Consider the following 15,142-nt stretch of genomic DNA (forward strand, 5'->3'; position numbering starts at 1 on the left):
TGCTGCGCTCACCAGGGTTCGGAGTGAATGGCGTGTGAGAAGTTACAGTTGGGGAGTGTTTTTTCTCCAGAACTGCCGGGTTTCCCGTGTTCACAGGAGGTTTTATCAACGATGATCCACAACGATGCGCCAGCGGCTCCACAGTAGGGCTGGGATTTCCGTTTGGACAGTCATCCTCCGTGAGTGGGGCAGTGGGATACGGCACTCTCACCCGAACGGAGAGACCTTTGCTGGTGGGAGTCCAGTCGGCACCGTTCCCACACTCCCTCTTTGTGGTGCGCAAATCCAGTGGCACTGTGGTTTGAGTCTGGTGACCGTTCATGGTCATGGTCCTCCGCATGAACACGGATCAAATATCCTGGAATCAGCCTCAGGTGTTTGTCGTCTCAAAACATAGCAGTGATTCAAATGCGAATTCAATTTATGTTTTCTATAGCCTAGGCACAGTCTCCTTCTCCACGAAAGTATCCAAATGTCGTTTTGCATTTGGAGTTTAATAATGTAATTTGCCATGCCAATACAAGAATGGCTCGAGGCTATTCTCCAAATCCATAAGTGTTCCTTTTGAGAATTTGTGGACACTGATAATTTAAATATATTAAAATCACACAACTGACTCGTAAATGTTTTGAATATGATAAATAAGACTTTCGAATAAACTAACTGACGGTAACACACCTGCAATATAACTGCAAAAAAAAAAAATTTTTTTGAATTTCGCGCTCTGCACTTTGAGCTGGATGTTGTCATAGGTGTACCGACCTCGGGCTTGCAGCCATAAGAGGTTTAAGAAGGCACACCTGTTAATTGAAATTCATTCCAGGTGACTACCTTATGAAGTTGGTTGAGAGCATGCCAAGAATGTGCAAAGCTGTCATCAAGGTAAACGGTGGCTATTTGAAGAATCTCAAATATAAAATATATTTAGATTTTTTGCTTACCACATGATTCCATGTGTTATTTCATTGTTTTATGTCTTCACTATTATTCTACAATGTAGAAAATAGTAAAAATGAAGAAAAACCCTTGAGTGAGTAGGTGTTCTAAAACTTTTGACTGGTGATGTAGGCAGTTTCTTTCTAGTCTTGTGAAAAGTATTCTGTTCCTCCACTTGCTTTTTCACTCCTCTCACTTTCACTCTCTTTCTCTCTCTCTCTCTCACTTTCCTTCTTCCTTTATCTCCCACCCCTCTCTCCCTCTCCTCCCCTCCTCTCGTTCTCTCTCCTAGGTGTATTGTGCAGTGGAGCAGTTTTAAGCAGCATCTCCGTAGGGTCCATGACTTTGAAGAGGGGATGGAGTCCATGGCTCTAAAGTCAACTGTAGATCTCACCTGTAACAACCACATCTCAGTGTTCGAGTTTGACATCTTCACCAGGCTATTCCAGGTACATGTGATCCATATATGTTAGCCCTGTTCTAAGTAGCCCTACATCCTGGTTAATTAGACACCTCACATAATGTTTAGTGAACATGCATTCTGCCACTTTCCAAGATGTCTATCCCATTCTTTCTGTCTCCCACTGTCTAAAGAAAGCCAGAACATTCCAAAGTGGAAAATAATAACACATATTTCAACTGATAGTAAATATGTCCTCCCCTCTCCTGTCAGCCCTGGAGGTCTCTTCTGAGGAACTGGAACCAGTTGGCAGTGACCCATCCCGGCTACATGGCCTTCCTCACCTACGACCAGGTCAAAGCCCGCCTCCAAAACTACCTGCACCAGCCCGGGAGGTGAGGACAGGAGAGATTGTTTGAGGGTGGATGGTTTGGGGTTTGGCGAGAGAGAGTAGATGAAGGGAAGGAACAGGGGGATAGGAGGGGCTCAGGAGAAAAGAGAGGAGGTTTACCATAACCTACAACAATATCTGCAGTGATTACTTTTAATGGGACACACTATCATTATAATTATAGTGATAGTAAAGAATAATACCTAGATAAGTAGAGTTAACTGCCAAAATAATGGAAACACTTGAGGAAATGAGGGGTACAAAGTATGAAAGGATGAAAGAAGGTGTTTCCACACAGGTGTGGTTTCTGAGCTATCTAAGCAATTGACATCCCATTATGCTTAGGGTCATGTACAAAAATGCTGGGCAGGCCATTATTTTGCCCATTATTTGGGCTACTATGGCTATGCCCCCATAAGATGACACCCACAGGGCATGAGAGGTCACTGAATGGTTTGATGAGCATGAAAACAATGTAAACCATATGCCATGGCTGTCTCAGTCACCAGATCTCAACCTAATTGAACGCTTATGGGAGATTCTGGAGCGGCGCCTGAGGCACCGTTTTCAACCACCATCAACAAAACACCAAATTATTGAATTTCTCATGGAAGAATGGTGTCGCATCCTTCCAATAAAGTTCCAGACACTTGTAGAATCTATTCCAAGGATGCATTGAAGCTGTTCTGGCTCGTGGTGGCCCAACGCCCTGTTAAGACACTTTATGTTGGTGTTTCTTTTATTTTGGCGGTTACCTGTATTTCATGGTCAAATCTGTATCAACTACAGTAAAGACGTTTCCATGTGAACTGTGTATCTCTGTCCAGCTACGTCTTCCGTCTGAGCTGCACTCGGATGGGCCAGTGGGCCATTGGTCATGTGACTGGTGATGGCGACATCGTACAGACGATCCCCCAGAATACACCTCTCTACCAGGCCCTCATCCAGGGCTTCAGGGAGGGCTGGTAAGTAAACACGCTCATGGACACACCGCAGGAGGTTGGTGGAACCTTAATTGGGGAGGACAGGCTGGTGGTAATGACTGGAGTGTAATCAGTGGAATGGTATCAAATACATCAAACACATGGTTTCAGGGTTCAGGGTCATTAAGTATTGTGTGGATGAAGGGACGGTGGGTTCAGGGTCATTAAGTATTGTGTGGATGAAGGGACGGTGGGTTCAGGGTCATTATGTATTGTGTGGCTGAAGGGACGGTGGGTTCAGGGTCATTAAGTATTGTGTGGCTGAAGGGACGGTGGGTTCAGGGTCATTAAGTATTGTGTGGATGAAGGGACGGTGGGTTCAGGGTCATTAAGTATTGTGTGGATGAAGGGACGGTGGGTTCAGGGTCATTATGTATTGTGTGGGTGAAGGGTCGGTGGGTTCAGGGTCATTAAGTATTGTGTGGATGAAGGGACGGTGGGTTCAGGGTCATTATGTATTGTGTGGATGAAGGGACGGTGGGTTCAGGGTCATTATGTATTGTGTGGCTGAAGGGACGGTGGGTTCAGGGTCATTAAGTATTGTGTGGCTGAAGGGACGGTGGGTTCAGGGTCATTATGTATTGTGTGGCTGAAGGGACGGTGGGTTCAGGGTCATTATGTATTGTGTGGCTGAAGGGACGGTGGGTTCAGGGTCATTATGTATTGTGTGGCTGAAGGGACGGTGGGTTCAGGGTCATTAAGTATTGTGTGGATGAAGGGACGGTGGGTTCAGGGTCATTAAGTATTGTGTGGCTGAAGGGACGGTGGGTTCAGGGTCATTAAGTATTGTGTGGCTGAAGGGACGGTGGGTTCAGGGTCATTAAGTATTGTGTGGCTGAAGGGACGGTGGGTTCAGGGTCATTAAGTATTGTGTGGATGAAGGGACGGTGGGTTCAGGGTCATTATGTATTGTGTGGCTGAAGGGACGGTGGGTTCAGGGTCATTAAGTATTGTGTGGATGAAGGGACGATGGGTTCAGGGTCATTAAGTATTGTGTGGATGAAGGGACGGTGGGTTCAGGGTCATTATGTATTGTGTGGCTGAAGGGACGGTGGGTTCAGGGTCATTAAGTATTGTGTGGCTGAAGGGACGGTGGGTTCAGGGTCATTAAGTATTGTGTGGCTGAAGGGACGGTGGGTTCAGGGTCATTATGTATTGTGTGGATGAAGGGACGGTGGGTTCAGGGTCATTATGTATTGTGTGGCTGAAGGGACGGTGGGTTCAGGGTCATTAAGTATTGTGTGGATGAAGGGACGGTGGGTTCAGGGTCATTAAGTATTGTGTGGATGAAGGGACGGTGGGTTCAGGGTCATTATGTATTGTGTGGCTGAAGGGACGGTGGGTTCAGGGTCATTAAGTATTGTGTGGATGAAGGGACGGTGGGTTCAGGGTCATTATGTATTGTGTGGCTGAAGGGACGGTGGGTTCAGGGTCATTATGTATTGTGTGGATGAAGGGACGGTGGGTTCAGGGTCATTATGTATTGTGTGGCTGAAGGGACGGTGGGTTCAGGGTCATTAAGTATTGTGTGGATGAAGGGACGGTGGGTTCAGGGTCATTATGTATTGTGTGGCTGAAGGGACGGTGGGTTCAGGGTCATTAAGTATTGTGTGGCTGAAGGGACGGTGGGTTCAGGGTCATTAAGTATTGTGTGGGTGAAGGGACGGTGGGTTCAGGGTCATTATGTATTGTGTGGATGAAGGGACGGTGGGTTCAGGGTCATTAAGTATTGTGTGGATGAAGGGACGATGGGTTCAGGGTCATTAAGTATTGTGTGGATGAAGGGACGGTGGGTTCAGGGTCATTAAGTATTGTGTGGCTGAAGGGACGGTGGGTTCAGGGTCATTAAGTATTGTGTGGATGAAGGGACGGTGGGTTCAGAGTCATTATGTATTGTGTGGCTGAAGGGACGGTGGGTTCAGGGTCATTAAGTATTGTGTGGATGAAGGGACGGTGGGTTCAGGGTCATTAAGTATTGTGTGGATGAAGGGACGGTGGGTTCAGGGTCATTAAGTATTGTGTGGATGAAGGGACGGTGGGTTCAGGGTCATTAAGTATTGTGTGGCTGAAGGGACGGTGGGTTCAGGGTCATTAAGTATTGTGTGGATGAAGGGACGGTGGGTTCAGGGTCATTATGTATTGTGTGGCTGAAGGGACGGTGGGTTCAGGGTCATTAAGTATTGTGTGGCTGAAGGGACGGTGGGTTCAGGGTCATTAAGTATTGTGTGGCTGAAGGGACGGTGGGTTCAGGGTCATTAAGTATTGTGTGGCTGAAGGGACGGTGGGTTCAGGGTCATTATGTATTGTGTGGCTGAAGGGACGGTGGGTTCAGGGTCATTATGTATTGTGTGGATGAAGGGACGGTGGGTTCAGGGTCATTAAGTATTGTGTGGATAAAGGGACGGTGGGTTCAGGGTCATTATGTATTGTGTGGATGAAGGGACGGTGGGTTCAGGGTCATTATGTATTGTGTGGATGAAGGGACGGTGGGTTCAGGGTCATTAAGTATTGTGTGGATGAAGGGACGGTGGGTTCAGGGTCATTAAGTATTGTGTGGATGAAGGGACGGTGGGTTCAGGGTCATTATGTATTGTGTGGCTGAAGGGACGGTGGGTTCAGGGTCATTAAGTATTGTGTGGCTGAAGGGACGGTGGGTTCAGGGTCATTAAGTATTGTGTGGATGAAGGGACGGTGGGTTCAGGGTCATTAAGTATTGTGTGGATGAAGGGACGGTGGGTTCAGGGTCATTATGTATTGTGTGGATGAAGGGACGGTGGGTTCAGGGTCATTAAGTATTGTGTGGATGAAGGGACGGTGGGTTCAGGGTCATTAAGTATTGTGTGGATGAAGGGACGGTGGGTTCAGGGTCATTAAGTATTGTGTGGATGAAGGGACGGTGGGTTCAGGGTCATTATGTATTGTGTGGCTGAAGGGACGGTGGGTTCAGGGTCATTAAGTATTGTGTGGATGAAGGGACGGTGGGTTCAGGGTCATTATGTATTGTGTGGCTGAAGGGACGGTGGGTTCAGGGTCATTAAGTATTGTGTGGATGAAGGGACGGTGGGTTCAGGGTCATTATGTATTGTGTGGCTGAAGGGACGGTGGGTTCAGGGTCATTATGTATTGTGTGGCTGAAGGGACGGTGGGTTCAGGGTCATTAAGTATTGTGTGGATGAAGGGACGGTGGGTTCAGGGTCATTAAGTATTGTGTGGATGAAGGGACGGTGGGTTCAGGGTCATTATGTATTGTGTGGATGAAGGGACGGTGGGTTCAGGGTCATTATGTATTGTGTGGATGAAGGGACGGTGGGTTCAGGGTCATTATGTATTGTGTGGGTGAAGGGACGGTGGGTTCAGGGTCATTATGTATTGTGTGGATGAAGGGACGGTGGGTTCAGGGTCATTATGTATTGTGTGGGTGAAGGGACGGTGGGTTCAGGGTCATTATGTATTGTGTGGATGAAGGGACGGTGGGTTCAGGGTCATTAAGTATTGTGTGGCTGAAGGGTCGGTGGGTTCAGGGTCATTAAGTATTGTGTGGATGAAGGGACGGTGGGTTCAGGGTCATTATGTATTGTGTGGGTGAAGGGACGGTGGGTGGCGGGCGATTTGAATAAAGAGAAAACAATACCTTCAAAAATCCACAAACATTGAGGTTTTAATTTAATTATATTAGGCCTTCTGGCAATGGCTTTATAGCATAAGCCTAAGCTTTAGGGCCTAACTGTACAAGTGCTAAATAGTGTACACGCCAATCGCCAAATGCTTATGGTAACTGGCAGAAAAAGCTCACTTCAATACATGGAGGCAAAAAGGACAATGCCAGAGTTTAATTCAATTAGAGAAAAGCTGTGAAATGAAGAGTTGAAAATAAAGGAAAGGGAGGGCCATAAAAGTCATGTTTGGGAAAGATTTGTGAAGTGGTAAAAGAGGATGATAGCAGTGTGATGTTATGTTATTTATGTGTGATGATTGTGAGACTCTATACAAATTTGACAGTCACAAGATGGGGACTTCAAATAGGCCTATGGCAAGTCAAAGGAACTGTAGCCTACTTTTCAGATGGGTTCAATGGAAACCAAAATCTGGACACTAACAGTACGTCTATAGCTTCTCACATAGCCTTAATATTAACTCCTGCAGAATTAAGTATTTCTTGCAGTAAAATGATACACCAAATGTAGGCAAAATTTTGACTTGGGAACAGGAGTTGTGGTGGTTCATTTCTTTACTATCAAATGAGGAGAGAAAAACTTATCACACAAGTCAGAGTTATACTTCAACTAAATCTTTAATAATGAGAGCTTTGCAATAGCAATGACTTGTCAACGATCCACCATTTCTAATGCTCCGTTGAGAGTGGCGAGACAAAAGTACAAAGGTCTTTTATAGCCAAGATACACCCCTTTCAACCTTTTTTTCCCATGACAGAGTGCTGATGGGTTATTAAAAATTGTGGGCGGGTGCAGGTGAACAAAAAGCTGACCAACACTAACACACAACATTTGCACAGGCCTGTAATCGTTTTACATAATGTGTGTGTAATTCTGTGTTGTGTTTGTCTGCAGCTATCTTTACCCTGACGGACGTGATGTGAACCCAGACCTCACCAGTCTGTGTGAACCAGCACAGAGAAGCAGGGTCAAAGTCACAGAGGACGAGTATGAGATGTACTGTGAGATGGGTAGTACCTTCCAGCTGTGTAAGAGCTGTACAGAGAGAGACAAGGACACACGCATCCAGCCCTGCGGACACCTGCTGTGCCAACCCTGCCTCACGGGATGGCAGGTATGCCTACTCTGTGATTGACCACATCACCAACAAAATCCTCAAAGCCAAACCACACATCGTTCCCTCACACAATGTCTCTGACATCACCAGCCATATCCTCTTTTATTATTATATATCATCAACATACCAATTTGGGTTAACTGTATGGAATTGTTTTTTGGTCAGACAGTTAATGTCTTCCCATCCACCTGTTAATCAGTCAGTTAGTCAGTCAGTCAGTCAGTTAATCTGTCAGTCAGTTTGTCAGTAGGCGAGTCTGTCCGTCTGTGCGTCAGTCAGTGAGCCAGCCCACTACACATCAGTAGGTGAACCGGCGTAGCAGCACCTAGAGCAGTATTATTGGCCATCGTGTCCTAACATGTGGGTTAGGACTTCCTGTGTGAGCCGAAGCGTACATCCTCCTCATGCTACACTCACACTGAGGAGACTCGCCCTTAGAGTTTCCACTCCTCACCTGGTCACACACTCTCACACACTGTCACACACTGTCACACACTGACACACACTGACACACACTGTCACAGTCAAATTTCAGGGGACAAGAAGACACAATAGAATAGATTTGAACAGAATACTCCGGTTTTTACCAAAGTGAACTACGGTAGAATGCTCAATCTTAATTTGATATGCTAAACCAGTTGCTTTACTGTAAATGCAAATAACACACAGAAAGGACAATATTATGGGTATTATACTTACAGCATGGGAAATGCATCTGCTCAGGAATGCTCTTGACGGAACCAAATTACTGCATCATCCCAGGGATCTTTTTGACATACAGCAATCATTTTCTCTCTGCATTGTTGGGAAGGGCCCGTAACTATTTCACTGTTAGTCTATACCTGTTGTTACGAAGTATGTGACAAATAAAATGTGAATTGATTTGATACAACAATACACAAACGTACACCGACACATGAGTTTCCACACATTAACAGACAGTACAGATGTGTAGATAATGTTTTTTCTGCTAAACCTGGTGTGATCATTCCATGTGTTGCAGAAGTCGGATGGACACACCTGCCCTTACTGTCGCTGTGACATCAGAGGGACAGAGTCAATCCTGGTGGAGCCTTACCTGTCTGTCAGCGAGGAAGAGGAAGAGGAAGATGACCTGGAGGATGTACAGCTAGTCATGAAAAACCTGGCCTATATGAAGAGGGTGTGTTTTGTTGTGTGTGGGGGTGGGGGTGGGGTTCTCTTTTACTGTCTCTGTCTCAGGGGGTTTTCTCTTGCAATGACTCTCTCTCTCTCTCTCTCTCTCTCTGATGCAGATGTCGTCTGAAGAATACCAGTTCCCCAGCTCTCGCCTCGTTCCACCCCTCCCTCCCAAACAGAGCACCTCCTCCCACTGCCCTTCCCCACAAGCCCCCTTACAGCCCTCTGTGCCCGATATACTGGCCAAATACTCCCACTCTAACTCGCGTTCTGTAAGTTCCCCCATACACACACTCTACAGAATTGATAGTAACAGTACCACAATGGAAATAAGAAGTCTAACCCATATTCACTGATAACTGGGGCTTCGGTAGACAGGTAAAGGTGTGTCCTTATTCCACCACAGGCTCACAGTGACACCCCCTCAGACAGAGCGCTCACACACCACACTGCCAGCACTAACAGGTGAGCTCTAAATGCATACTGCAGTGGATGGATAACTGCATTTTAGGCTTTTAAGACATATGGAAGATGTCTGTCAGAAAGAAAATAATTGTGTACTGTAGCCTACATCCTAAAGAAGCTCAGGAGATAGACAAATAAAATAGGGCAATGTGACCAATGTTAGCTCACTGTTTGTTCCTCCCTAGGTCTGATGTTTACTGGCCGTAGCCATACAGTTTTCTGAATACATTTTTTTATAAACACTTTTGGTTTGTATGGTTTGCTCAATAACCTGAAACCTCACCACTTTGTGTGTGACTTAATGTTACACAACTAAATATAAATAATTTGGTTACAGTACTTCCTCATTGAACTTGATTGAGAGCTCTTGTGTTCTGTCTCCTCCCCTTAAGATGCCAGTGGGAGGAGCTAGCTAGTAGTGAGGATGAGAATTCTGGGGGGTTCAGACAACCACCCACACTCCCAATCTCTCACAGGCCATCCATGCCTGTCCCCAATGGGACTTTCTTCAAAAAGTGTGTGTTTATTTTTAGTGTAACACAACAATATGCTTGCTATACATAAAATAGTAAATGTGGCCACAAGTACCATGTTTTAATTGTAAACATTATTTGTATAGCACCTTGTATACAGTATTAGCTTTCCAAAGTGTTAAAACATGACGGTGGTGAATGTTGTTGTGTTCTCTGGTAACAGTGAGGATTCTGTCTCAGAGCCAAACCTCCACTCCTGTTGTGTCTCCTCCCAGTCCCGTGGAGAGGGTGAGTATCAGAGAGGAGGGGGAGGGAGGGAGGGAGGGAGTGGAGGGCTGTTCTTTACCATAATAAACTATTTTACAGGGGCTTTTCCACTTACTGTAACACACACTGAGAGTTAGTGAACCCTTCACTAACCTCTCTCTATCTATCTATCTATTGATCTAACATTTATCTTGTAGGTGGAGCAGCCTGGTTAGGGGCCTCAGATTCAGTGAAACAGAAGAGACAAAGAAAGGAGTGAACGGACGTCAGAGTTCGGGTGCAGCCAGAGAGAGCGGGAGAGAACCATGTCCTCCTGACTCTGGGAGAAAAGATAAGCACAACATCTCTGACTGACTCAAGAATGGATGGATAATAGGAATAAGAAAGGTCCATTTCCACTGTTCCTGAAAAACAGCCATTGTTAATCTTCTGTACCTTATGTATACAGTGGGGCAAACAAGTATTTAGTCAGCCACCAATTGTGCAAGTTCTCCCACTTAAAAAGATGAGAGAGGCCTGTAATTTTCATCATAGGTACACTTCAACTATGACAGACAAAATGAGAAAAAAAATCCAGAAAATCACATTGTAGGATTTTTAATTAATTTATTTGCAAATTATGGTGGAAAATAAGTATTTGGTCACCTACAAACAAGCAAGACTTCTGGCTCTCACAGACCTGTAACTTCTTCTTTAAGAGGCTCCTCTGTCCTCCACTCGTTACCTGTATTAATGGCACCTTTGCACAATTGGTGGCTGACTAAATACTTTTTTGCCCCACTGTATGTATCTTGTGTATGCCTTAATATGGAGGGAGAATGCCCTGTTGATCTACTAATAATAACATCAAAGTGAGTGAAGAAGGACAGACTGATGGAACAACTCACTGATGCCCTCTGCTGCACAGCAAACAGAGTTAGCTGCTGCACAGTTCCAATAACAGGTCAAATTATTTCATTGCTTGATGTGTGTATGTAGGGCATTGAAAATATGCTACCTCATAATTTACCCCATACTTAAAACATATTGCAAACCTCGGCTTTAATTCATGACTGCAAATTACAGAGTGGGGCAGAGTCCCTCAGAACCTTGTCCGGGATGTATGACTAGTACGGTATATAGCCTACATACTATAGTTGTATGTTAATATGATCAAACATGAAACCCAAATAAAACTTTTGCACCTCCCTCAAGTTGTTAAAATGTACTCAGAAGTTTGCCCACTGATCATACCAATAAAAATGCACATAGTAATGAAAGTGTAGTTCCTAAGACAGACAGATGGAAGATAGTGTAACTTAAGGCTTTATTGTGTTTGACATGCTTACACTCTGTGCTGATTCCACTTTAGTATTAAACTAGGAGGAGAACGAGAGAGAGAGAGGGGAAGAGTTTGGAGGAGAGGAGGTCTGAGAGACAGGGAGGAAGAGTTTGGAGGAGTGGAGGTCTGAGAGACAGGGAGGAAAGCAGCTAGTGGTGTTACATGTTGGCCTTCATGGTCTCATCGATCCAGGGGAGGAACTCACACACTTTGACGTAGACTCCGGGGTATCCGGGCACGGCACAGCCCTGACCCCAGGACACCAGGCCATGAACCTCACCCAAACACACTAGACCACTGCCAGAGTCCCCCTGAGAGAGAGAGAGAGAGAGAGAAAGAGAGAGAAAGAGAGAGAGAGAGAGAGAGAGAGAGAGAGGAAAGGGACAGAGACAGAGACAGAGAGAGAGGTAAGAAATCAATTCAGGTTGATCCTAATATGTACCACTGTGTTTTATAAATGACTAAACAACAAAGATAGTAAAAGGGCTCATCAAAAAGGTGTCATATACTGTACGTACGTTGCATACGTCTCTGCCTCCGTCCATGTATCCAGCACACACCATCCTGCGGGTGAGCATGCCAGGGTAGGCCATCTCACACTTCTCATCCTCCAGTATGGGCACATCCAGACACTGCAGACGGGTGGGCATGTTAACTGAGAAAGAAATAAAAGGCAGGGAGATTTAGTTATTTAATATAATTTATCCGTAGTCATACCTCTTCTGTGTGGATAAAGGTACTTAGGGTATAATTAATGTTGGTAAAGTTTGTTTGGTATAGTGTGTTTGGGTGTAGTTTCTGTGGTTATAGTTTTGTAAAGGTAAAGTGCAGGGGTATTTGGTCCGTCTCACCCTCCTCTCCGGTGGCGATGTTGCCCCAGCCAGAGACGGAGCAGGGGAGGCCTGCGTATGGGCAGCTGGTGGGCAGCGGGATGGGCTTCACATAATCAGTGATCTCCACAGGGTGGAACAGCTTGATCAGCATCATGTCATAGTCCAGCGTCTGGTAGTCATAGCTACAGAGAGAAGAGAGAGAGGCCAAGGGATTTGTATTGAATCATGTAATGTGATAAAACTCCATTCAGTCTCGGTTCGATTGTTATAAAATGGCTTCCCTAAAGTGATGTGTAAGGGGTAAGTGTGGGTGTAGCTTGCCTGGGATGCCAGATGATGTTTTGAGTCTTCATGAGCTGCTCAGTTCCCTCAAACACACGCAGGTTGTGCTCTCCAAGCATGATCTGCATAGCGTAGGGGCTGAGAGAGGAGGACGAAGGAGAGGAAGGGCAGAGGAAGGAGAGGAGGAAGAGGACAAAGGGAAAGACAGGGTGATACAACTATGATTACAGAGAAACCTCATGTCAGTTTGATAAGATTCAAAGTGTCACACTGCGGAAGACATAGAAGAGCCCTCCTTTTGGTTCATATTGGCCCAGAATCTGTTGTTCTGCCCCTGAGCAATGCTGTTAACCCACTGTTCCACGGGCGCCGAAGACGTGGATGTGGATTAAGGCAGACCCCCGCACCTCTGATTCAGAGGGGTTGGGTTAAATGCGGAAGACACATTTCTGCTGAATGCATTCAGTTGTACAACTGACTAGGTATCCCCCTTTCCCTTTCCCTCCCCTGCCCTCCACCCTTACTCACTTGTACCAGCAGTGAGCGACAGAGAGCACCCACTGCTCATTGATGAGCACGGCTCCGCAGAAGTGGTACCCGTAGTTGAGGGAGGCCATCCAGGGTCGGGAGTGAGGTTCACACTCCTGGCCACCGATGATCTTACCATCCTCACGGGGCACTGCCACTGAAACACACAGAGAGAGACACCATACAGAGAGAGTGGTCACAAGAGGGGAGAGATGAGGACATTGTTGCACTCTGAATAGTATTCATCAGAATTTTTCTACATCACATAAAAACAGCCTGTTTGGTAAAAAAGTTGAAAGCTGTTATAAGCTATATGTAAGATTAATATTCCTTACGAATAGTTTTTGATATATAATTGGTAGAGTATGTTAAAGTGTGTGTGTGTGTGTGTGTGTGTATGTGTTTAATTACCAGCAGCTCCAACCAGCAGTATCAGAGCGAGCAGTCTCATGGTGTCTGTCTGTCTGTCCGGTGAACACTGGCTGATCAAAGACACCTGGACACGCGCATGGACTTTATTTATACACACCCTATCTGCCCTCCCCCACCCCACAAACCCTACCTTACCTCCCCTACCCAGCACACCCTATCTGCCCTCCCCTACCCCTCACACCCTATCTGCCCTCCCCCACCCCACACCCTACCTTACCTCCCCATACCCCTCACACCCCATCTGCCCTCCCCTACCCCTCACACTCTACCTGCACTGCCCTCCCATATGCTCACAACATTCACTCTACCCTGCTGACCACCCTAATCCACTCCTCTTACTCTCCCTTATCCCTAAACATACAAGCATACAAGGGCCACAATATTTTATTTAAGGCACCTGCATACACTTCGCTTCATACACGCCCCTACGTATTTATTTGGACAGTGAAGCTAAAACTATTCATTTGGCTCTATACTTCAGCATTTTGGATTTGAGATCACATGTTTTATATAAGCCGACAGTACAGAATGTCACCTTCAATTTGAGGGTGCTTCATACATATGTTTTACCATTTCGAAATGATAGTACTTTATGTATCTAGTCCTCCCATTTGAAGGTGTCATAAATATTGAGGGTGTTGTAGTGTGCCATCTGATTTGCTTAATATAAGGAATGTGATGTATAGCGTTTACTTTTACTTTGTACTTTTACTCAAGAATGAAAATGTAATACTTTTTACACCACTGCTAAATCAAGCTTGTGACTCTACAAACTTGTTGGATGCATTTGCAGTTTGTTTTGGTTGTGTTTCAGATTATGTTGTGCCCAGTAGAAATGAATGATATAAATATCATTTTGGAGTCACTTTTATTGTTAATAAGAATAGAATATGTTTCTGAACACTTCTACATTCATGTGGATGCTACCATGATAATCATGAATGAATCTTGAATAATGATGAGTGATAAAGTTACAGATGCATGAATATCATACCTCCAAGACAATCCTATCCTCCCTGTTATTTGTAATGGTGAGAGGTTAGTATGTTTTGGGGGCATGACCTTTGTCCATCTGTAACATCATTATTCATTCATAATTAAAAAATATATATTTCACCTTTATTTAACCTGGTAGGCCAGTTGAGAACAAGTTCTCATTTACAACTGCGACCTGGCCAAGATAAAGCAAAGCAGTGCGACAAAAACAACAGAGTTACAAACAAACGTACAGTCAACAACACAAAAAGAAAAATAGAAAAATCTATGTACAGTGTGTGCAAATGTAGAAGAGTAGGGAGGTAAGGCAATAAATAGGCCCTAGAGGCAAAAATAATTACAATTTAGCATTAACACTGGAGTGATAGATGTGCAGATGATGATGTGCAAGTAGAGATACTGGGGTGCAAAAGAGCAAGAGGGTAAGTAATAATATGGGGATGTCACAATTCGTGTATATAGGTGGCAGGGAAGTCAGGCGCAGGAGAATTAAACTTGTTAAAATGGAGTAATTTAATAAAACAAAACCATAAGTACAAAATGAAACCAATTGGGTATGAGGACCCGTCGCGCACCAAATACAAACAGCACGACACTGAACATAAAACAATCTCTGACAAAGACATGGGAACCAGAGGGTTAAATACACAACAGGTAATGAATGGGATTGAAACAAGGTGTGTAGGAAGACAAGACAAAACCAATGGAAAATGAAAAATTGATCAATGATGGCTAGAAGACCAATGACGTCGACCGCCGAGCACCACCCGAACAAGGAGAGTAATCGACTTCGGCAGAAGTCAGGACAGTACCCCCCCCCCCCCCCCCCTCGGGGGCAACCCGGAGGCGCAGGGCGATCCGGATGGAGACGGTGGAATTCTCACAG

At 45.2% G+C, this 15,142-nt stretch overlaps 2 protein-coding genes across 2 annotated transcripts; one reads left to right on the plus strand and one right to left on the minus strand.

The window, feature by feature from the left end:
* Positions 1-1,232: 1,232 nt before the first annotated feature.
* Positions 1,233-10,375, plus strand: LOC120048648 (E3 ubiquitin-protein ligase CBL-like; the record flags this gene model as incomplete). Its single annotated transcript, XM_038994755.1, has 9 exons — positions 1,233-1,385; positions 1,610-1,731; positions 2,555-2,692; positions 7,279-7,498; positions 8,505-8,663; positions 8,776-8,931; positions 9,066-9,124; positions 9,821-9,885; positions 10,062-10,375. Coding segments are annotated over 9 exons (1,134 nt in total), but the record flags the coding sequence as incomplete, so codon positions are not given.
* Positions 10,376-11,151: 776 nt separating this feature from the next.
* LOC120048642 (trypsin-like) lies at positions 11,152-13,316 on the minus strand. The gene is made up of 6 exons (XM_038994748.1): positions 13,240-13,316; positions 12,829-12,985; positions 12,340-12,438; positions 12,037-12,200; positions 11,704-11,840; positions 11,152-11,496 (listed from the first exon to the last, which is right to left on the minus strand). The coding sequence occupies exons 1-6, from the start codon at positions 13,277-13,279 to the stop codon at positions 11,344-11,346; spliced, it is 750 nt and encodes a 249-aa protein (XP_038850676.1). The 5' UTR covers positions 13,280-13,316; the 3' UTR covers positions 11,152-11,343.
* Positions 13,317-15,142: the final 1,826 nt, after the last annotated feature.

The sequence above is a fragment of the Salvelinus namaycush genome, chromosome 5 (genome assembly GCF_016432855.1).
Source record: "Salvelinus namaycush isolate Seneca chromosome 5, SaNama_1.0, whole genome shotgun sequence".
In the NCBI taxonomy this organism is placed as follows: domain Eukaryota; kingdom Metazoa; phylum Chordata; class Actinopteri; order Salmoniformes; family Salmonidae; genus Salvelinus; species Salvelinus namaycush.